General features: G+C 42.7%; 1 protein-coding gene across 6 annotated transcripts in view; it reads right to left on the bottom strand.

Moving 5' to 3' along the window:
- Positions 1–22,103, bottom strand: part of NDST2 (N-deacetylase and N-sulfotransferase 2) — a 125,746-nt gene that overhangs the window by 14,504 nt on the left and 89,139 nt on the right. For all 6 annotated transcript variants that reach the window (XM_030951015.1, XM_030951016.1, XM_030951017.1 and 3 more), the window contains 3 exons: positions 8,066–9,461; positions 962–1,049; positions 636–790 (listed from right to left, as the gene is read on the bottom strand). In XM_030951015.1, coding sequence (XP_030806875.1) covers positions 636–790; positions 962–1,049; positions 8,066–9,058 — 1,236 coding nt within the window. In that variant the 5' untranslated portion in view covers positions 9,059–9,461. The remainder of the gene's footprint in view (positions 1–635; positions 791–961; positions 1,050–8,065; positions 9,462–22,103) is intronic.

Below are 22,103 nucleotides of genomic sequence, written 5' to 3'. Positions count from 1 at the left end.
ACTAGAGGTGAATAGGACATTTCTTTTCAGTGAAACATGTATGCTATATTCAACTCTGAGCTGTAAGAACTAAACAGACATTGTTCCATCAATGCAAGATGTTCAAGGCTTCCCTCTCCTCTGCCAAAACCCAGGGAATTTCCTCTGTGCTTCCTAGATAAGTAACTTCCTTCGACATTGTCTGGAAGACCAGAAGAAGGGCTGTTAGCAGACAAAGCATTTTATACTATCGACCAGGTGACTTCCTTACAGAACCACACTAAATAAGGATGGAAAAGGAAATGCTTGCTCACTGCCAGCGTTTGTAAATTAATTGCATTGGGATGGCAATACTACAAGTTCACACCTCAGGAAACAAGAGCTTTGGGATTTGCACCCTGGAATGTAGCAGAGCTGCCTGGGGCCATGCAGGTGCTGGGAAACATTTCCCATGGAACAGGCAAGCATGTGAATGGTGTTTCTTGCCTCAAGACAGCAGGAGCTACACATCAATTTGAACTTCCAGAACTGCCTTGCTTAAATGCAGCTGAAATACTAGACTAGTGTTTGGGTTCAGTGCAGTCCAAACAGCTATTCCAGGAGAAAAATGTTTAAGCATTAGCACTGTAAAGTAAATAAACTGCAATGCTCCCTACCACAGCAAACTGCTTGTTCAGCTTCATCTGCTCAGCCAACACAGTGACATTGTGGAAAAGATGAGGCTGCATGTGACTCCACATGTGAGGGAACCACCAGAACTCTTTCCTGTGCTTGAGCAGCATGTCATCCCCTTCATCTTCCTCATCTGTACCTACAGAAAGGAGAAAAGGAAGTGCAAAATCAAAAGGCAGAAGAGGGGCTCAGTGTTTAAAAGCAGTGGCTAATCCCCTTCCAAGAGTCTCTCTACTGCATTACACAGGACACACACCCCAAGGTAGGGGCTGTATGCAGGTGCTGAGACAAAGAAGTGCCAGGGGCTTACCTGTGTGGTAAAATTTCCCTGAGAAGCCCAGGTTGAAGGTGAAATTTGGGACTAAAGTTCTCAGCTTATTCTGAGTGCTCAGTAAAGCCTGTTTGAACAAAAGGAAAAAGAAATGTTCATATTAGTACTTTTTCCTCTGTAACATGTCTTTGTGTTCTACTGGTGCCCAGTTGAGTCTGAAGAGGTATCACAGGAGATGGGGCTTAGGCATTGTTTCCCTTGGAGTGGAGCAGAGCAGATAAGTGCTCCTCATACACAGCCTTTACTTGAAGTAGTTCTGCTGTACTAAATGATGCCTCTTTAAAACCACGGTCAGGTCATGCTCTCCACTTCAATGTGAGGGACCCGGAGTGTCTGTCCTAAGGCAAAAGGACAATAAACCTCACTTGAAAGCAATAGATTCTTTACACTTTACAGGTTCAGCCTCAATGCTCCCTTCCTCACCCATGTTGGCTGGGACTTTGCTAATGAAATTCTGCCCCTTCTCAGTCTGTGTCCTAGTGAAAAAGAGGATGGGGCAGTCTATGATACACAGATGAAAGAAAAGAAGTCGCTATCATGAACAGTAAGTGATCCAGAGGGAGGGGGCTTTTAATTAGAGAGGAAAGGTGGATTCTCAGAACTACCTATGCAACGAGTCCTGCCACAGCAAAGAGGCAGGCAGTGACTTTTCCCTGACTTTGTGTTCCCTTGAAAGTGCCAAAATTTTGTAGCGGAAAAAGTTTCCTGGATTCTGAGAAGAAAATCCGGGAAAGCCAACATTCACAATCCTTGCATCTCCTACAGGTTCTCTTGTGCTCGCTTGTGATTACTTTGAATGTCCAAAGTCATTGCTTTAACCAAAGGGAAGGTGCCTTGTGCCACGAACCTCAGGGGCCAGCAGGATACAGAGTAAGACAGCACACAACCTTGACAGAAAAAAACCAAACCAAAAACCAAATCCCAGAGGCTCAGTGTGTCACAGGTAAGTAGGACACAAACGAATTCTAGTCAAATTTCTTCAGCTGGAAAACAATAAAAAGAGAGCAGCTGTGAGATGAACACTGCTGCTACCTGTGTGCTTCGGGGAAATGTCACTGGTGCATCTCCCTGTGGGAGAATTCCCAATCAAACGGGATAGCAGGAGGGCTGTTGGCAGGTAACAGACCTGGTCCTTTCTGGGCTATTTAGATTTTAATAGCTTTTCTCAGAAAGCAATGGATCTGTGAAGGTGATGACCTCTCAACAGCAGACTTCAGTTGGATGTAATCACACAGGAGACATGGACTATAACGCTGGGGAAAGCACACAGACCTACCAAACCGTGTAGGGAAGGTGGACAGATCTTCCTGCATCAGCTGCCCTTCCCCAGGCTCAAGGAGCAGAACACAGCGCCACAAGGTGCCCTCACACAGGTCACACTCCATAGGCACTGTCTGGGTGCACCACTCCCTCAGTGGTGAACGTGCACTCACAAAGGCAGATTCTCATTCCATGGAGGTGCCTTGACACCAACTTCTTATGGATAACCTGACAAATCACTGCTGCCACTGACAGATCAACCAGTGTTAACCAAACACTGGTCATCACATTAATTTAAAAATGGCTTCTATAATTCACTTCAATCACCCACTCACCTCAAACACATGCTGAGTGGTTTTACACTCAAGGCAGGCAGTCCATTACCATGGCAGGATGGGAAGACAGACAGATTAACATGTGCAGTGCTACAAGACACTCTCAATGCTTCTCTATGAGGGAACCAAGCTTTCAGACTTTTCCCTACAGACACACTTCGCTGCCTGTTCCTCATTCCCACATCCACACAACACCGACACCAAATGCAGCCTGGGACAGATTTCTAAGATTTCAGCTTTTCCACAGCCACTTGCCTACCACATCTTTACCTCAGTCCCCACCCAAGAACAGTAATTTGATAAATGCAAGGGCATGTGACATCTCCAGAACGTATCACAAATATAGGCAGTGCTTTTAAAAAGTGACATGCCAGCAAAACTGATGGCTGAAGCTTACTTTGCAGTACAAGACCCAGAGCAGGCAATGGGAGGTCAAGTTCCCTTTATGTAGCCCAGCAAGACACTGGGACTCACCCCACACATCAGGGAGCACAGACTAAGAGCTGTGCATCCCTCCTCAGAAAAAAATCTGTCTGTCCAGATGATGGTTTACAAGATCACTTCAAATTTGGGACCAGCACCTTGAAAACGTCACCCAGTAATTCAGACAGAAAAGTGCCACTTTCTTTCTCTAGAGCTATCCCAAGCCCCAACATTTCCCTCTGCTGCCCTGAAAGGCACATCCAGTTCCCCAGGCTTGAGTAGGAAAGTGGTGGGAGGAAAGACAGCGGTTAAGAGGCTTAGCATTCCTCTGCACAGAAAGAGATTTAAAGCCTGGCTGGGGTTACCATGACAACACATCTGTCTGAGAATAAATCCCAAAAAGCCCTGCTCCAGCAGGCTGCAATCCTTTGTGTCTGGGGAGGGAACAGGGAGGAACTATGGGGGCCCCAGAAATTCAGAGACTATGGAGTCCTATGGAATCCTGCTTTCTGGCAAGTTTATTGTTAATGGTGCGTCATCCCTCTGCTGATGCTGGGTCCTTGTCACAGTCACAGCTGTGAGGTGGCACAGCACAGGTTTGATGAAATGTCTTTCCCCTGAAGAGGATAAAGGAGACTAAGTTGCCAATATTTGAACATTTGTTTCAACACATTATGCATTCCATGTTCCCTGGTTTCACATTGGTTCCAAGAGGTCTGTAAGCTGTAGTAAGGTGCAATAATACAGGTGTGGGAACAGGCTGGAAATGGCACTTCTCTCTGCACTCTCTTTCATAAAGTAAGATGAATATGATAGTACTAATCATATCTAACAGGTGATTCAAGTGGTATTTCTTTTGTATCCATAATATGATCTAATACTAAAACAAAAGGCAATCAAGAGTTGTGGAGCAGGCTACCCCTTAAGAGAGAAAACAGCCAGCCAGATGTGAACAGATCTTTATTAGCATATTTAAGAAGTTCATTGCTCACATGGTATGAGAGATGGCTGGCATTTAAGCTATCGCCCACTTCTAAAAGGCAGACTTTATTCCCCTAGAAAACTGCCCCTCCATCCATCCAAGTATCTCTTTTTATCTGTTTTTATATTTTATTGTTATCTTTTATTTTGAAAAGCCTTCCAAGATACAAGCCTGCCCACTAACTAGCCAGAAAGGCCCCTGCCCCAGCTGTGCTCCCTGCTAAAGCTCTGTAAGGCTCACCCCAGCAAGGCACTGATGGGGTCCCCAAAGAGATTCCCAGCACTGGCCACTGGAACTCTTAAGCCAAGGCCAGACTGCTTCATGCTTATCTCAGTCTATCAGAGCATTCACTGCCATGCACAACCTGTATTTTTGGAGGCCTTTAGTACTTAACTGTGGCACCCATGCTGCAGGCCCAAGTGACAGAAAACCACATTCCAAGGCACACTTCTGGACACAATGGTAAAAATGTCTAAATTTCACTCTGATGTTCAATAACCATCATTTTAAAAAAGCCTTTTTAATCATATCAAATTACAATAACTATTTACTTCTAAGTAAATGTTAGGGGAAAACCATTTAAAATTGTGCCTTTTGTTGCAGTACATTAAAAATCTGTATCTCACTGACAGATCTGCAAAGATTTCCTAAACAGTCACTACAAGCTCTTGATGTCATCCAGGGAAAATAAAATCTCTCCTCATTCTAGGAGTGAGGAAAAAATTGGGGAAAGTCACAGTACTCTGACTGTATTGGGAGCTTCTTTAGATCCAAATCCTTTTCTAAGATAACAGGGTGTCCTTGGCACTGGTGTAATACAGGGCTAAATCTTAATGCAACTTTGCTTTTTGAGCTAAGAAATGTTTAACTTTCAGAAGTGTTTGCAGAGAATTTAGTTGTTCTACACAAACCCTAAATGTTACCCATCTCAGCTCCCTCTAACAAGAGGCAAAAGAAAATAGGTAAATAAGGCCGAGAGTCAGATGGTCAGAAAAGAAAAAACCACGACTCCAAGAAAACAGTACATGGGCAAATGAAGAGAAAGAGATGATAAAAAAATGGAGGAAGAAAGCTGAGTGCTTTTGCAGCCTCTTCTCAATGCTCATGCAAACCATACCAGGAACGTGTGGCAGAAACACATTCTTGGCAGATAGTGCCCTGGGCAGCGTACAGTAGCACTGGCAGAGCTCAAAACAACACTGCCAAAAAACAAAGCTCTCATGGTACTGCTATGTCTATCTCCCCTGCAGTCTTAGAATCAGGGAGTTAAAAATTGCTGAGTACTTCAATTGCAGGTAAGATCATCCTCTACAATTTAGAAAGGCAAGAGCTGGCTGACAGTCACCTCACTAGGTTCTCTCTTCTGCACCCTCACCATTCAAACTCCAAAATGAAATTACTGTTCTTGATTTTCACTTAGCTTGCTCTCAGACTCACTTGCAATGATTGTTCACTATTTATGCCCTTGCAGAGATTACCAGCAAAAGAGGCAAAAACTCATCTACTTAATCTTCTTTCCTCATACCTAAAGATGACCAGAAAGGATCACAAAAGCCAGATCCTTTTGCATTAGAAACGGCTTGTCTTTGTTGGCCAGTTCCATGGAGGTTTGGTAAATTCCAAGGATTATGATTTTAGAAGAGACTGAATGTGGAATAAATTGAGAAGAGAAGGGATTCTCTGAGATTTAGTTTTGTTAATTATGTGCAGCTCAAATCTCTGGTAAACTCTACAAAGGAAAAACATTTTCTTTGTGCAACTTCCAACTGTTCCACTTCTATTGAGGACTGCAAGCTCCTGCTGCAGCCTTTCAGCAGAAACAGGAACTCAAAGGTTATCATCTTTAAAGTAAAAGGTAAAAGCAAGCACAATTCCTTTTTTTCTTGTTAAAGAAGAAAGCTATTCAGCTCTCCTTTAAGCATCACTAATAAAAACATTTCTCTTGTGTAAGACATGTACTATGGGCATGCATTTGATCAAATTATATTCACTGCTTTCTTTTAATAGTCGTTTTGTCTGGGAAGGTCTCTGAAGGTGGAGCAGAGTCAATTTTATACCTTCACACAACATCCAGTCTTCAAACCGCTACCCTGACCACTGTAATCTAAGCTTTGAGATAAGGAGTTGTGTGTTGAGATATCAGCCCTGAAACAGAGCTTTCATATAAAAGGCCAAAGAAAATGCCAGCTGTTCTGTTACTGTTATATCCCCTTCTCTCCCCATGGTGAGAGACTATCAACAAATCCATGTAGTTATTTCTCGCTTTTAAAAACTAAAAATTCATTAACCTCACGTGGCTTTGCAATCAGAGAGCTTCTTTTAAATGAATAAATCTGGGTTTTATCTGCTTTGCCTGAGATTCTCTGCTTACTGATCACAGATTATTCCTCCATTTTGCCCTGTTAAAACCCAAACAAAGCATCTTTTGGAATAATCTTGTCTGGGTTTGTTTTTAACGTCACTAGAGCAGCCTTTGTTCCCAAGCAGCCTTTGGCCACCTATCCCACCTTCCCACATGGGTCTGTAACCTCCAGAAACACTACAGAGGTGAGAATTTCTGAATCTCTGCTGGTTTGGACTAGTGCGTGTAGGGCCTTCTTAGGACCAAGATAAGATTGTGATTTTTCCTTCACAAAAGGAAAAAAAAAATTCTCTTTCAGAACATTTCAGCACTTCAAAGCACAGGGACACTGAAGTGAAATGAAGAAAATTTTAGCATTTTCCTTAAATAAATACTCCATACGAAACATAAAATCTTGAAGTCCTAAAACCTTGGAGATGAACCAAGACATATGCTGCACAGATGCATAAAACATGGTAAGACTCCTAGGGAGGTGGAAGAGGGCTCTTGGGAACATGGAACAGACAAAGTTTGGGTAAGGGGCCAAAGTTCTACAACAGTATTCTTACACCTTTGCCTCAAATATTTTGTGCCTTGGATGTAAGCTGAAAGGGTACTTCACCTTGAAGTTGTTCTGGAAACATGCTAAAGCAGTTGCTGTCACAAGCTTGCCACCGTCATGGCTGGTACCATCCAGGGCTCACCTGAGGGCAAGTGGTGAATGGGAATCCAGAGTACATACCCATGGAAAATCTCAGCACACCTGAGAAACAGGCAGTGCACCTCCCTCAGTGGCTACAAACCACAACTGATGGGGAAGATACAAAGGGAAATCCTTGGCTCTATGAAACATCACATGCACACGGATCACAGACTAAACAGAACACTTCATCATTACTTTCAAGGACACAGAGAATCAGAAGGAGCACTTAAGTTTGTTACCTTTTTCCTACTTTTTATCTTTGCCCGTCTCAGTTGCCTCTCCTCCACAAAATCTGTCTCTTACCCATAAACTTTCCTAATAGGTCACTGTATTATTTCAGGGAGTGCCAAGGAAAGCAAACCACAGAGCTAGCATGTCTCTTTTTCAGTCGTGAGGCCACAGAGATGGTTCTCATGAAGGCTTGGTCTGACCATGTTTCTCTGGTGAATTTGTTGATATTCCCTCAGGGAAGAGAGTTGCTGGTGGCAGACATGAGGAGGGTGCAAAGGGTAAGAGAAAACCCTTCCTTTCCTGATTTAGTTGTGTGTTGAAAAGCTAGATGGCTAAAATACAGACTGTATGAGTTTACACTGCATGGACTGGCCTACACTTTTGCAATATAATACATACAGCTTAAACATATCCCAAATAATAATAAATACATTCTTCTGTTCTGTTCTAACACAACTTGCTTTTTCCTTTTGAACAGCAGAGTTTACAGCTACAAATAGGTTGGCATAGGAAACCTGCATATACTTGTTCCTTACATCAAAGAGGAGACAGGATAGACAACCACAGGCACCTTCCTCTTAAACAGAAAGGCCAGCTCCTAAAGTGCTCCATTTAAACCTGCAAAACTGCTGAGAGCATCACACATGGTGCCTCAGCATCTTTGCAGGTTAATTCTCTGTATAAGATGAGTATGACTGCAGCAATCAATGCTTTCCCTCAAATTAAATGCCATCTTGACTTTCCCAGTACACCACACACACCAGAAATCTGTCTAGAACCTCTGGAGGTATCTACTCTAGGATTTTACCTCTACATCAGACACTTTCATGCGAGTGCCCTCTTTTCCCACAAATATATCATCAATGTCAACAAGGATATAGCGATCAAGTGTCAGACAGAGGCGTTTGCCAGTCAAGTACGCAATGGCATCCACGAAAATGAGTTTGTGCAGCCAAAAATTGAGGTTATTGCCGAAGAGAACCCGCTGGATCCCATCATGCAGACCCAGGTCCTGCATCACTGTGGCATGCAATGCTTTGTGAGTGGCCAGGTGAGGAATGGACTCCGAGGATTTCGTGCTGGCTAACAGCACTGGCTCATAGGTGCTGTGGTTTGACTGAAACACAGTCCAGTCATCACCAGGCAGAGGACCCTGCTCCACCTCATTAGCCCGGGTGACATAGAGCAGGGGAGCACTAGGATTGATGTGATAGTCCCGCAGCCCCAAGTTGGAATGTAGGAAAAGGGGGAAACCCTTGAGCTGTGCGCTGAGCAAGCTGTTCTCGTTAGCTTTAAAAAAGCCTATAATTCCCACTCCATACTCTACACAGTATTTGTCTAGCAGCTCTCGGTTCCAAGCATCTAGATTCACATATTTCAGGATGTTCTCATAGATAATTAGAGCATAGCGTCCTCTATCTTTGTCTGTCAGGGTGGGCATATCCCCTTTGCCAGGGGCGATCTCTGTCCTGTATTTAAACCGGCTGGATTCCAGGATGGCCACTATTTCCTGCCCAAGCTGGGAGTAAATGCTTTCCACAAAGACGAGCACCACGGGATCTGTGCGCGATGTGTCCACAGACTTGGTGAGCCTCCAGCTGGCTTGCGGTGGGATCAAGATGCGGTGCTGGCTGCTGCAGTCACTGAAGGGCAGGGGCGGCGGCTCCTTGATTTTGGGACTGTTAGTGACGTAATAAGCCAGGATGCACATGGAGATCAGGCTGAAGGCAATGAGCAGCAGGATCAATCTGTGCAGCTCCAGCTGTCGCACGTGCCGCACCACTTTCCACAGCTGAATCATGGTGAGGCGGGCGGCTCACCCCGTCCTCACGCTCCGGACCCACGGCGCGCTTGGAATCTCCAGTGGCGCCGTGGCAGTGCCCAGCAGCGGCTCACAAAAAAGAAAGTGCAGCTGCAGAGAGAGAAAAAGCTAAAGCAAACAGCTACAAGGAGAGACTCCCAGAGATCTGCCATTTATCTCAGGTAACCATGGCCCTCAATTCCCATCGCTCTTTTGTGTGCTTCCTCGGACTCCTCTCCTCTCACTCAGAAGTCTCTGGAAGAACAAGGTTTCCAGAATCTCGTCTCCAGTAGCAAATCAGTCTGTCATTCTGTGCACAAGCAGTTTCAGCTCAGCCTTCCCATGCGTCCTGTTTCTCATTTAGGTGTTTCACATTCACATGATGGCACCTTCTTTTTGCATCCTGCAATTTAAAAAGAAAAAGTCAATTCTCAGTATGACTCCAGCATTTAACAGGCTCGAGATGAAATGGCAGGACTAGAGGGTGATAGGGTGGCAGCATCACTTGCCCATCTGCAGGTCTGGTCCCTGGGAAGTGTCACATCCCATTTGTGTGAGAGCTTGACAGAACAACCAAATGGCCTTTGGAAGAAAGGTCCTGACAGTGCACAGCAACTCAAGATTCACCTCGGGTGAGATTCTCACACACTACGGCAAACAGAGCCAAGTACCTGGCTTTCCCCCAGCCCTCTGCAAGCTGCTGGACAGAAAACACGAAACCCTTTTATTCTAGCCTGTATTTCAAAGCTAACAAGAGGAGGAGAGAGCACTCTCTGCAAGGCTGTCCCTATTTGTCCTGGGAACTCACTTTCTTCCTGAGGTAACAAAATACAGCTCTGGAGAGGCATCATCCCTCAGGCAGCACAGAGGGCGAGGGACACACTGCACACTTAAAGGCTGCCAACTGATTCAGTGGCAGTTGGAGATGAAACATCTCCTGAAACCTTCATCGCCTTGTCTCATATGCCACTGAAGAACATGAAGACAGTTTTAAATCACCAACAGCACAACATAAATTTGGGTTGGTCTCAAATACATGAAAGCCTCTTGTTATGAAGCTCTCTCACCTCCTGCTTTGTGTTCATGGCAGCAGACTATTTCACCATATGTTGCTATTTTTCCAGGAAAAGTGCCTAACAAAGCCAACAAATAACAAATAATCCAAAACAAACACCACAGAAAAGAACTAAATTTCTCCTTTCTTTAAAAATAAAGTAAAACTCACAGTGGAGTTTTCTCCCCCCAACAGCAGTGTGACTTACCCATAGCAATACCCTGGTGCCTTTCCTGGAATACAAGCACATTTTTGGGGCACACCTCCTGCCTTTCCCAGAACAATGCAAGAGCACCCTCAATGCCAGATGTTGCTCACCAAATCGGTCATGCTCATGATGAGTTCTCTGTAAAATTTAAACCACCTTTTTTCTTTAAAAAGCTTTTTTAGTCACCCCCCCAACTCCTGCAGATGTGCTCCACCATATACAAACCCTCGAACCACCTGCTCAACTGGCACAGCTTGCAACACCAGGAGGCACAATAGCAAATAATATTACTAAAAGAAATCTTCATCCTTTCTCCATTCCTCCCATTTTGAGTTTTTCTGTTACTACCATTCTGATAATAAGAAAGAATATGAGAAGACTAGTTTGTCTATGAGTTTAAAACACACATAAGCTTCTGATATAGTAAAGCCAGGGGTTTCTAACGACCAGCTCCACCAGAAAAGGAACTACTTGTGAGACAGATGCCTATTTTGTAATGTGTATTACTAGACAGAAAAAAGTCCTTCTGAGTCAGGGAAAATATCAGTTCATAGATGAGGCCAAAAGCCCCACTCTAAAGACTCCCACCAGGTTGTTTTCCAAACTGCTGGTGCAGCTTGAAGCAGAGACAAAAATCACGAACAGATTTTATATGAAGAGATATAATACTGCTAACTTTATGACAGCAGATGGAAGAGAGTCAGAGTGCTCTTTACACAAGCCTTATGATGATCATTAAGTATTATCTCAAACAACACTTCTGCTATAAGCTCAGCAGAGCAGGGACTGGTTTGTGTAGCGCACAATGAGACCTTAGCCCTGATGAGCTTTTCAAAATAGCTGTAGACTATCAATATAAAGTAGATCACACAAATAATTTTCCACCAGAGAAACTGAGACACTATACAACTTACTGAAGGTTGCACTGCAACACAGCAGATGGATTAGGATTTTTGGTAGAATTATCCCTGTTCCCAAGATTCCAAATGGATTGGGGTTTCCATTCCCAAATGGCCCTATGTAATGACAAAGCTGACTTTGGAAATCCAGCTGAATTGGCAACAATAAGCTGTGTTTTCTTCATCACAGACTGTCACATTCACATTTTCTGAAAAATCCCTTCGCCCAGGATTTTTCTCCTGGGAAGCTGAGAAGACTCAGAGACAAATGAAAACAATAATTATCTCATTTGCTTCTCCTCCATTTGCTCATGTGGAATGTGTTTGGAGATTTTTTATCCAACAGGTGATTGTTTCATTGGTTTCTGGTGTGGGTTGTTTTTACACTTTGGCCAATCAGTGCCAAGCTGTGTCAGGACTCTGGAAAGAGTCACGAGTTTTCATTATTATCTTTTTAGCCTTCTGTAAGTATCCTTTTTGTATTCTTTAGTTTAGTATTCTTTAATATAATATAGTATCATAAAATAATAAATTAGCCTTCTGAGAACATGGAGTCAGATGCATCATTCCTTCCTGCCACGGGGGTCACTGCAAATACAATATACAGACAACTTATCATCTTTCAGTTTTGTCTCTACATACTGTTAACTTTTTACTGGAAAAAGGGCAGGGGAGAGAAAGTGAGAAATAACTATGTGAAGATGTAAAAAATAGAACTTGTATAGTGTTTTCTTTTTCTTGCTACTGATTTTGAATATATGATTTCCTGGACAGAGCATAGAACATGACTTCTCAAGGCAAGTTCATTCCCTGTAATACACCAGGAATTCAAGCGTATCAGCATAGTACGCATAGTACATGTGCAACCTTCCAAAAGCAGCCAGGAAAATAGCCTTTCCACCTCCACAACAAGCCCTTCCCATCTCACTGACTCTGCAGGGAACACTCCAACGTTACCACCTTCCTGCTTGGCATTACAGTTTCAAAGCTGCAGAGAGGCAGAAGCCAGCAGAGGCAGAATTCAGCAGGGCAGAGAGAGGTAAAAGACAAACATACAAAGAATGCTGTATCTTTTTTATGAGGTGAATTCCTTGTAAAACAGAGTAATACACAGCTCCATGCACATCACAATGCTTCATGTATGAGAAGTGATCTTCATTCTACTCCTGTGCAACAAATTCATGCTGAACACTTCACTCAGATTCCAATTATAGTCAGTTTTGATGGAGAAACCTGAGAATTCCAAGTTATTGCTGCCCCAAATAACTCACTTCCTTTTGCTTGTCAATCCCACTGAATAAAACAAACATAAAAACTATTTTGGATTTAAAGATTCACTATCTTAACATGTATTAGACACAAAACTGGTTTTGCAGGAGAAAATAATGTAAAGAGGAACTCAGGAGCCCAAGTTTTACTTCTATGAATTTCCAAGAAAGTGTTTCTGGGGTAGAATTTGTAATCTAAACACCAGGGTAAAGGTAAGACAATCAAGATGATGTTGATTTATGCAAAAGCCTGGCAAGGTTCTACTTTTACAACTCTTTATCCCCAAAGCATCAACATGGAAAACACTTCTCTGGTTGGACTCATTCATCTCTCCAACTTAATTTTAACTTTTGAACTGACTCTGTTTTGTAAGGAACTGTAGCTTCAGTTTCCCAGTTATCAGTTTAAAGATGAAAATCACAGGACAACTGGATTATTCCATAGAATAAGAATGAAACCAGAGTTTAAGCTAGGCTGCCACACCTGCAGTGCCCAGCTGAGGGGCACCAGGGAGAAGAATCCCCTTTGCTGGGCACTTCTGAATCACTGCAGTGTTTTGATAACAATGATTCCATTCAAGCCTCTAGCGAAGCTCCCAAACAAGCCCCCATTTGTTACAAGGGTGAGCTCAAAAAAGCAAATGAAAAAAAAAGGCCTGTATCAGATTGCTGCTCAAGAATCTGTCAGCTCCAATCTCTTTAACAAGACTTCACAGCCAGAGGGCACGCCAGCTGGCACGGGATGCATTTCTTTCTTTGGGGACTGCATCAGCTGGTTTAGGTTCAAACTAAAAGAGAAAAAAAGCAACAAACAAATACACTGAACAAAATCAAGAGAACTGTCAGAAACCAGTCATACCCAAAAAGCTGTGAAATAGCTATACTGGAGAAAGAAAAAAAAAAGAATTACAGTGAAAATTATTCCCTCTTAAAGGAAAAGAAAATACCTGCGTCCTCTTTTGACATCAAACTCCTGGGAATCTAACACCACAAAAAAAACCAGGTTTCTAGATAAATTGAGGTCCACTCTGAACTCCTGCCAGGACTGCCTCAGTGTGAATTGAGGGAGGTGGCAGTCAGAATGCACAGCAAGAATGTTCAGAGGTCCAAGGACGCAGGCTCAGCAGGCACCCATCCTGCCAGAAAAGCATCTCTAGATCAGAGAGCATCAGCTGTAAGGTCAGATATCCCACAGATCACCAGCATTAAGACAAAGGCTTAGATGCTCTGTTTCCTAATGATACACAGTGTTAATGTGAAACATAAACTGCTTTTTGAATTATCACCTGCTAAACCACATAGCAACTGATGTGATATGAAAGCAAGATAACAACCTCAACCCTGCAGTTTTAACATCTGATCTCCAGATATTTCCAGTGCTTGGAAATGATTGTGGGAGATCAGTACAAACACTCAGGACCAGCACTTACCCAAAACCACTGACCAGAATATTAGTATTTGGAGCTTCTGGTACATTCATGCCAAGGCACATGGAAGATATTGGGTACCATCTGACACCTTTATCAAGAACTGTCAGTGCATTCCCAGCTGAGCTACAGAAGGTCTTACCACCCAAACCCCAGTGTCACCAGTACAATTCCCCAGCCTTTTTCATTATTCATAATATAATCTTTCTGTCTGGAATGCATAGCAGCAAGATCTTGCCTTTGTCCACAATAGCTCTATTTCAGAGGCCTTTCTTCTGCGCTTCCTGTGAGATGGTTGTTGCCTTGGGCCCTAGGGAGACTGCAGTAATTGAGTTACACAGTAATCAGAGAAGGAATCTGATTGATTTTCGAACCCATTCCACTTTAATGGTGTCATCAAGACACAAAATTCCTCATTAGTCTGCTCCATTCTGAGATACCAAAGCCCCTCTCTCTTTGCCTGTGGTGGTATCTGTATGCCAGACCTCCAGGTAGAGCCCCTCTCTCACAAAGATGGGGAACCTGGTAAGTAGTGTCAGCAAAACACAGCAAGCCACACAGCAAAAGAATTAGTAGAAAGCTCAGGAGAATGAATGCTGCTTGTATTTCACATATTGGGTAGAAAAAATATTGTGAAAATTACAACCACATTGCAATGAAATTGCCATGCTCATTTTTGGGCTCTAGCCATGTGTTTCAGCTAACATGCACTGCCAGTCAAATCGTGCCATGAGAGACTGCCTAAGGAATACAAAATTCAGATCAAAGACGCAAGAAACACTAAATGGTGCCCATGCTGCTCTGACAGACAGGGCTGCAGCCTCCAGCCAGCTCTGTGTTTTGCTTGGGCAAGTCCCCATGCAGGGAAAAAGCCTCTCAGCACAGACCTGTGCTGAGCCAGAAAGCTGCCAGCTGGCCAGCAGGCTTGAAATGTGCCAGTCTGAGGTAAGAGGAGATGACCTGTGTGATGAAGTAATAATTATTTTAATTCTTTTTTTATCACCCCTAGACAGGTAAGTAACTTCACACCTTCTGCAAGAGCAACAAACTGCAGTCCATGCTAAACACATCTGCATATACTCCTCTCATCCCAGCCTGGTGGAAACCCAACTGCAGCCATGAATTTACCCTTGTGCCAGTGCAATGAAGTCTGAAGACAACATGAAGGCAGAGATCTTGGAGAGGCTGGCTCCAGGTGAGCTTTGCAGAGGGCTGCACAGACACCCCAGGACTCCTGCAAGGTTCTTGGTGTTTGGGTACACAATAGATACCTTTGTTTGCAGCAGATCTTTGTTCCCTTGCTCTTTTATATTACAAAAAGAAATAAATAACAGGTTTACTCCTTCACATGCCAGTGACAGAGGCATGGCCCAGCATTGCCTGTTAGCAACCAGTCCCTTCCCCTGAAAACAAAAAGATCCTCCTCATAAGAGCTTCCAGGAAATCACGTTTTCACCTCCCTGCCTTCTCCCCATCATAATACACTCACTGCTTAGGGTCATTGCAACTGACCTCATTTTCCAAAGCAAGGGAATTTCAGACTTTTACACTGGTGCATTCCCTCAAGTTAAATGTCAGAACCGCCAGCCTCCACAAGTTTCACAGCCTCAGCATAGGACAAATTTGGGAAAGGAAAGCAGTTTGTTGCCTTTTGTTTTCAGCCTGCTTAAAGATCTCCAAATAAGGAACCTGAAGAATTGTTAAAAACCAAGTAAATAAAATTTCAGCCTTCAGCAGTCACTGATGCTGCTTGATAGAAATAACAGGTAGCTTGGCAGGAGCACACATCTGCTGAAATGAAAAGGAAAGACTAAAGGTATTATAGCAGTGGAAGTCTTCACATAAGTCAGGGCTTTCCACCAGCTAAGGGGATGTAAGTGCTCTGGGGATGCACAGGTCTCTGTAATGCAACTGCTCACCGGAGAGGAAGGAGGCACTTTCCTCAGAGAGAACTGAAGGGAAGGATCCATTGCTCCATTTCACATGGTACTGAGCCTTTCAAGTCTAGGAATCAGGCCACCAGAAGAACAGCATTTTCATTCTGGCCATACCTCTCCTTCTTTCTTTTCCTTTCCTGACACATAAGTCTGTGCCCACTCTGACCCTCACCCTTTTCCCACAGCATGGGATAATGAGACAGCAGCTGCTCTCTGCACCCAGACACACAGAGCTGTGGGACACAGAGCCAGAAACACTGCAGGCTAGAGCCTTGCAACACAAGGGCAGTCCAAGCTGCTCTACAATCCCCCCACCAGGTGGAAAGTAAATTCTTCAGTCACCCCAAAGGGAGGGAATACACCATCTTCAGCCTCCTGCTTTCATCAGGAATCAACACGTATGCTCTATCACAGCAGAACATCTCCAGCTTAGCTGTGGGAACAGGAAATAGATGCAGTTCCTTCCGCATTAGATATGGACAAGAATCACATTTCCATTCTCTCATGCTCCTTGCTTGTCACAATTCAGATCAGCTATTCTGCTGCAGAAAGCAAAACGTCTTCTCTGGTGATTTCTCCTAAGTAACTTAATCAAGTGGGGAAATACAGTCAAACTGGCAAACCCAAGATAATTCAGTGTCAGTCAGAGTTGAAGTATCTTAATATAGAACGTATATTATGAAAGTTTATCTGTAATTGTTACGAAAGCAGCCTAACCATTTTTCCTATGAGGACTTAGAAAATTTCACCTTAATTAACAATAGGATGATCTTCTATATTCAGTTTCTTCCTCCTGTTACATAACACATAGGAGATAATCTTTTACAATCAGTTTTACCTAGGAACATATGACATTAGGGAACAGGTTTAATACTATGACACTGAAAGTTTATCCAAACTGACACCAGAACACCAAGTATGCTCTATGAAATCTTAAAACCTCAGGAAAGCTCTTGAGTTCTTGTGCTCACCTGTTTCTGGTGTATTTGCACTAAAATTCAGGGTCAGAATGTGCTGGGCTCATAAAAGAACAAGTTCCCCAGCTGTGTACAGCAGCGCCCTCCTGCCTGCCTTCAACTGAGATGTTCTGCTCACAAGATCTCCACCCAGTGTAATGCTCATGGCATATCTCCCAGCCTTTGCAGTATCTAATTATCCAGTTCTCTTAGTGTGATTGAAATAAGTCTCCAGGACTCAGAAAACAAAAAAAATGCATTTTTGCTGGCTTGTCTATTGCAAGACAGCTCTTAACAGAACACAAACTCCTGTTAAAAAAAGAAAAAGAAAAAAATTTAAAAAAACTTAAAAAGGAAAAAAATAAGGAAAAAAAAAGAGAGAGCCAAAAGTGATATAAGCAAACCATAAATCTGCCCAGGCAAAAAGAATAAAAAAAAGACAATGGGAAGAACAGTAAAATGAGTGTAATAGGCATGACTTAAGGTCTTTGAAGATTACCCAGGCTGGGTGAGACAATGGTTTGGAGGCCTGGTTTTTACAAGACAGGAGCAAATCCAAAGTGCTCTACTGCCTTCTCCAAGCCTTCACGGCCATCTGGGCAATGAAAAGTCATTATTTGCTTTTTCACAAGCATTATGGCAGAAATAGATCTCAGTAGGGGCACTGCACCCACCAACAGCCTCTGAATGCCCTGACCAGCCTCCACTTCCTGAGCTGTGAGCTGCACCTGAGATTAGTGCAGACCCAAACCAGGCTACAAGTATGCTCTACCTTGCTGACCTGACTGATCATTGTGCACTCACCTGGTGATTGGAGTCCAGGCTGAACCTGGCAGCCACCACTGCCTGCCTCTGTAGTTGTGCTCTTTGGGTGCTGCTGCTGAGGGTGCTGCCTGCGCCAGCAGAGGGTGGATGGAGCCCCCTGCATGGTGGGGTGAGGCAGCTCCAGCCTAGTGTGGTCCTTATGGCCTTGATGGACCCCACAGCAGCTTCACACGCTGTTGTTACTTTTCCATAGACAAAGGATGTGTAAGAGACAGGAGGACAGAGACTGCTAGAGAAACAGGGTGATAAAAAGTTGTGACTATTGTTAGACTTCCCTGTCTTCATGTGGGAGGAATTGTTTAATTTTCTCTCAAACCATCTGTGTTTGCAATTGTTACAAAATCACAGGCAATGCACACTTATTTCCATACCCTACACTATGCCATGCTCACTACACAAACAACAATAATTTGAACCCCATACCTTCTGTTTCCCCTTGTTTCTACCTTGTTTTTAGATAATCAACTCACAAAAAAGAAACTCTTTTGAAAAGACATACATCTCAAAGATATTAATTTTAAACTGTACTGTAATTACATGCCACTAGCTTTTAGTCTTTCTCCCATTTTCTAGACTTAATTACTAGAGTGGGTGCTATAGTCTTACATTTTTAATTAGTCAACTGTTTACAAGTAGGATTTTTTCTGCTATGAAGTACTGCATCCTTAAAATATTCATTCATGCAGAATTAAGTCCAGGACCTCATTAACATCTTAATTAACAGTACTCAGGACAACTCAGGAAAAAAGGTGCCATTTTTGCAATCAAATCTCCCCTCTGATAAAACTGAAGTTTTGTCAGAAAAGTTCAAGAGTTCTGAGCAAAAGACAGACCTCTGCTTTGGACTACAGCTGAAGTAAAAGTGATCTGGGTATTGAAAACTGCAAGATGCTCAATTATAGGTTTCGGAGACTAACGCTGCTATCTTGGGGACTCTTCCCCCAAATTTACAGGTAGTAGTAAAATACCCAATGAAATGCAATCAATTACTGAAAACTGGATTAATTTTTTATTATTAACATGGAAACTGTTTATGTGTTGAAGAAATTAAATATTAAGTTTACTTACAGTTTCTGATAATGAAAAAAACACGTTTAACCTTACAACAAAATTATGGAGTTAGTCTGTGCCATTTTACAAATTTTTATAAGTATTTACAGGATAAAACAATTATGAAACTATTTCTGTTTCACATGTAGCAGTAAGAGACAAGGACAGATGATATCAGAAGCAGGACTTTTTTTAAAAAAAAAAGAAGCATTCAGAACACTGTTGATTATGAAACTTAGTCTAACACAACATTAATGTTGTCAGGGATTCTTTGGCTTTCTTAATAAATTTTAAGCTTAGTTCAAATAGGTGAACTGAAAACAGCATATTACAATTTTATTTTTTTTAATCAGTGATCCAATTGCCTTATCTCATTTGGAATAGAAAGAAGAGAATTGCCAGAAAATAAAAATTCTCTCCAAGTAGGAATGTGCATCTGCCTATCTGGCGAGGTCTTCAGCAGGACAGAGAGCACATTTCCTTCAGTCTAGTCTGGTACAGAGTACTCAGTCTGTAAAATGCACTGCAGAAAGCACAGTAACTTGATCCACCACTTGCATACAACAACATAATCACTTACCAACATGTATTTCTACTAGTATGGTGGGTCTTGTGCTTGTTTTTTTGGAAAGACTTGTTCCACAAAGAAAGAGACACAAAATGGTTTAAAAACAGTAAGCAGATCCATCTCGTGCCTGCCTCTGTGAGCTTGTCCATGCTAGGGAATGACAGCCATGGCAGCATAATTACCACTGCAGTGAAGCTGAGCAATGACAGGAGTACTGCTGAGCCCCACCCAGCCTGCCCAGAGCCTGTGTTTCCTACTCCACATTCCTACAGGTTGATCAACACCTGAACTTTGCCTGTGCAGACAGGCTAGCTGATGGCATTTGCTGTAATACAGACAGTACTCCCCACAACCTGGCAATTATGTTAGGATAAAATGTGCCTGCTCTTTAACAGGACACAGAAAATAGCGAACTATATGAAAAATCCTGCACTCAAAATGAAAAGGGGAATTTATAACTAATCACTGTATGAAGATCTAATGAAAACAATGCTCAAAATAGGGGAAAATACACTCCATCTTGCCATATGTACTATCTCACATTAAGAAACATGACCCAGAACAGTAGATACAAGAAAGGAAGGCTACAAAAGAGAGACAATTTGTCAAGTAAACTATGTGGGAACGATTTCTGGAATAAAAGGGTTAACAAGAGCAGAGAAAAGGGAGGGAGGGTTTGGCAGCCAAGATTGGGAAACTGTTCCAGGAATACGAGGCAGTAGAAATAAAATGCAAAGCATAACCCTAACCCTAGGCAGAGCAGTAAAAGCAGCCTTGGGCTAAGGCTGGTTGAAAGGAGAAAGCAGTGGAGGAAGCCATGTTGGGGCAGCTCTGTGTTCCCCTTGGGATGCCTTTTGCAGCTGCAGTGTGCCTGGAACTCTGGGCTTTGTGGTTTTCAGGACCCTAACCCTAGGGGAGTGGGAGGGTGAGACAATTGGAGGGATACACAGTGTGTCAGAGGGGAGTAAGAGAAAATGACAGCTCACATTGCTTAAGGAGGCAGAAACGTAGAGGCTAAAGACAGAATTTTCTTATGACATTAGGTCTAGCTTGCCTGCATTTAAAAAAACATAGTTCCTCTAATAACCAAAAGAAACATGGTCTAAAAGGCTCAACAACTCATCTTCAAAGACGAATTCCACCAGAAACAGGCCAGCATGCTTACAGCTTATGCATTTAATGCTGATAGAGGAGGGCTCATACAGTCTGGACCCCTGAAATTCACCATGTCACACAATATTCCAGACACACTGCAACATTACTGCATCCATATCCTGACTAAAGACACTACTGGTTTGGTTGTGAAAAACCTAACACGCTTGCTGTACCTGCTGCATTCATCCCTCTCCTTTGTCCAGAACAAAACGTTCTGGAGCAATGGAAGGCTAGAGCTACATTATGGAGAGACTAAAGTTGCCTCAACTACATTCCAACAGTGCTTTCTGCCCTTTAAATTGTGAACCATGTCCCACACAGAGACAAAAGTGGTATTAGTTAGCTGAGAGTTTCGATTACCTGAATTAAAGAATAATCTCAAGAAACATTATAAATGCTGAAATCCCAAGTTCAAATGTGCTAATTGATGTTACTGAAGTAACAGGTCCTTTATAGTTTTCAGATCACTTAACACTATATCTTGTGCACGTATGCGATGGGAGAGAAACAACTGCATTTAGCATTCAATTAATTCAAACTCAACTTTGCAGCAACACTATAACTAAATAATTAATGCTTTCTCATAGCCTCAGATTAACACCATACTTCCAGACATGATGTTTTCCTCCTTTTTCTACTCAACAGTGTTGCAAGTGAGAGAGCAAAGACAGTTTGGATCCCAACTCTAATGTTTCCTACCATTCTTCACAAAACACCAGAATAAATAATTTTTAGCTAGATAGCAACTTTGAAGAGCTATGTTACTGAAATATATATAATGATAAACACATTTTAAAATTTTAGACATTAATTTTAGAAGGTAAATACTGAAATGAATTTTAACTCTAATGATTTAGTCTACTTAACTCTCATATAATTAATTTGGTAGCTAGAATATAGAATTATAGAATATAGAATTATAGCTAGAATATAGCTACCATATTTCTATATGGTATATAGAAATATAAAGGTAAAACTTTTTTGGAAGACATACTGTTTTCTTATACAACAAAGAAACGAAGCCTGTAAAATTCAGTGTTCATTATGAATCTGGGTTAGCCTTTCTGCAGTAATTTGAAATGGTTTGACTTTGTCCCCACTCTCCCGTGAACTGCTAAGTGACTTGCAGAATATCTGTGACTGCAAGTGTTAACAGAAAGCACATTCAGAGGACCTGCTGACATCTTGGTACCTATAGCAAGAATCCTGCCCTAGTGGTTTCATGTTTATTTTTGCCCATATTCCCCACTGCCTGCCTGAATTTTTCCAAACAATTTAGTTGACACGACCAGGCAGCATCATGAGGCAGCTGGATGGAACCCAGCCTCCTCCCTGCTTGCCAGGTGCTGGCTTTGCTGCCGGACCTCCCTCTCAGCTGAGAGGGGCATGGAGAACTGTGCAAATTCACCAGTATCACCCCACCCCTCCTAGGAGAGCAGACCTGAACATCATTCTCTTCCTCAGCCACACAAGGTGACAGTTTGACAAATGCATTGGTCATTTCAGCCTCAGGAAACCCAGGGACACGGCCCTTGGTCTCAAGCCCTGGTGTCCCCATGCTCAGCCAGGCTGTCCCTGGGCAGCAGTGCCACAGGGTGTGGGTTAAGGATTATCAAATTTTCAGCCTGAAAATGTGATAACTTTCAGCTTTCTGCTGCCCTCACTCAGCTACTCCAGAGTTAGACAGGACGACTATTT

The sequence above is a fragment of the Camarhynchus parvulus genome, chromosome 6 (genome assembly GCF_901933205.1).
Source record: "Camarhynchus parvulus chromosome 6, STF_HiC, whole genome shotgun sequence".
In the NCBI taxonomy this organism is placed as follows: domain Eukaryota; kingdom Metazoa; phylum Chordata; class Aves; order Passeriformes; family Thraupidae; genus Camarhynchus; species Camarhynchus parvulus.
This window is presented reverse-complemented; position numbering and strand designations above follow the sequence as displayed.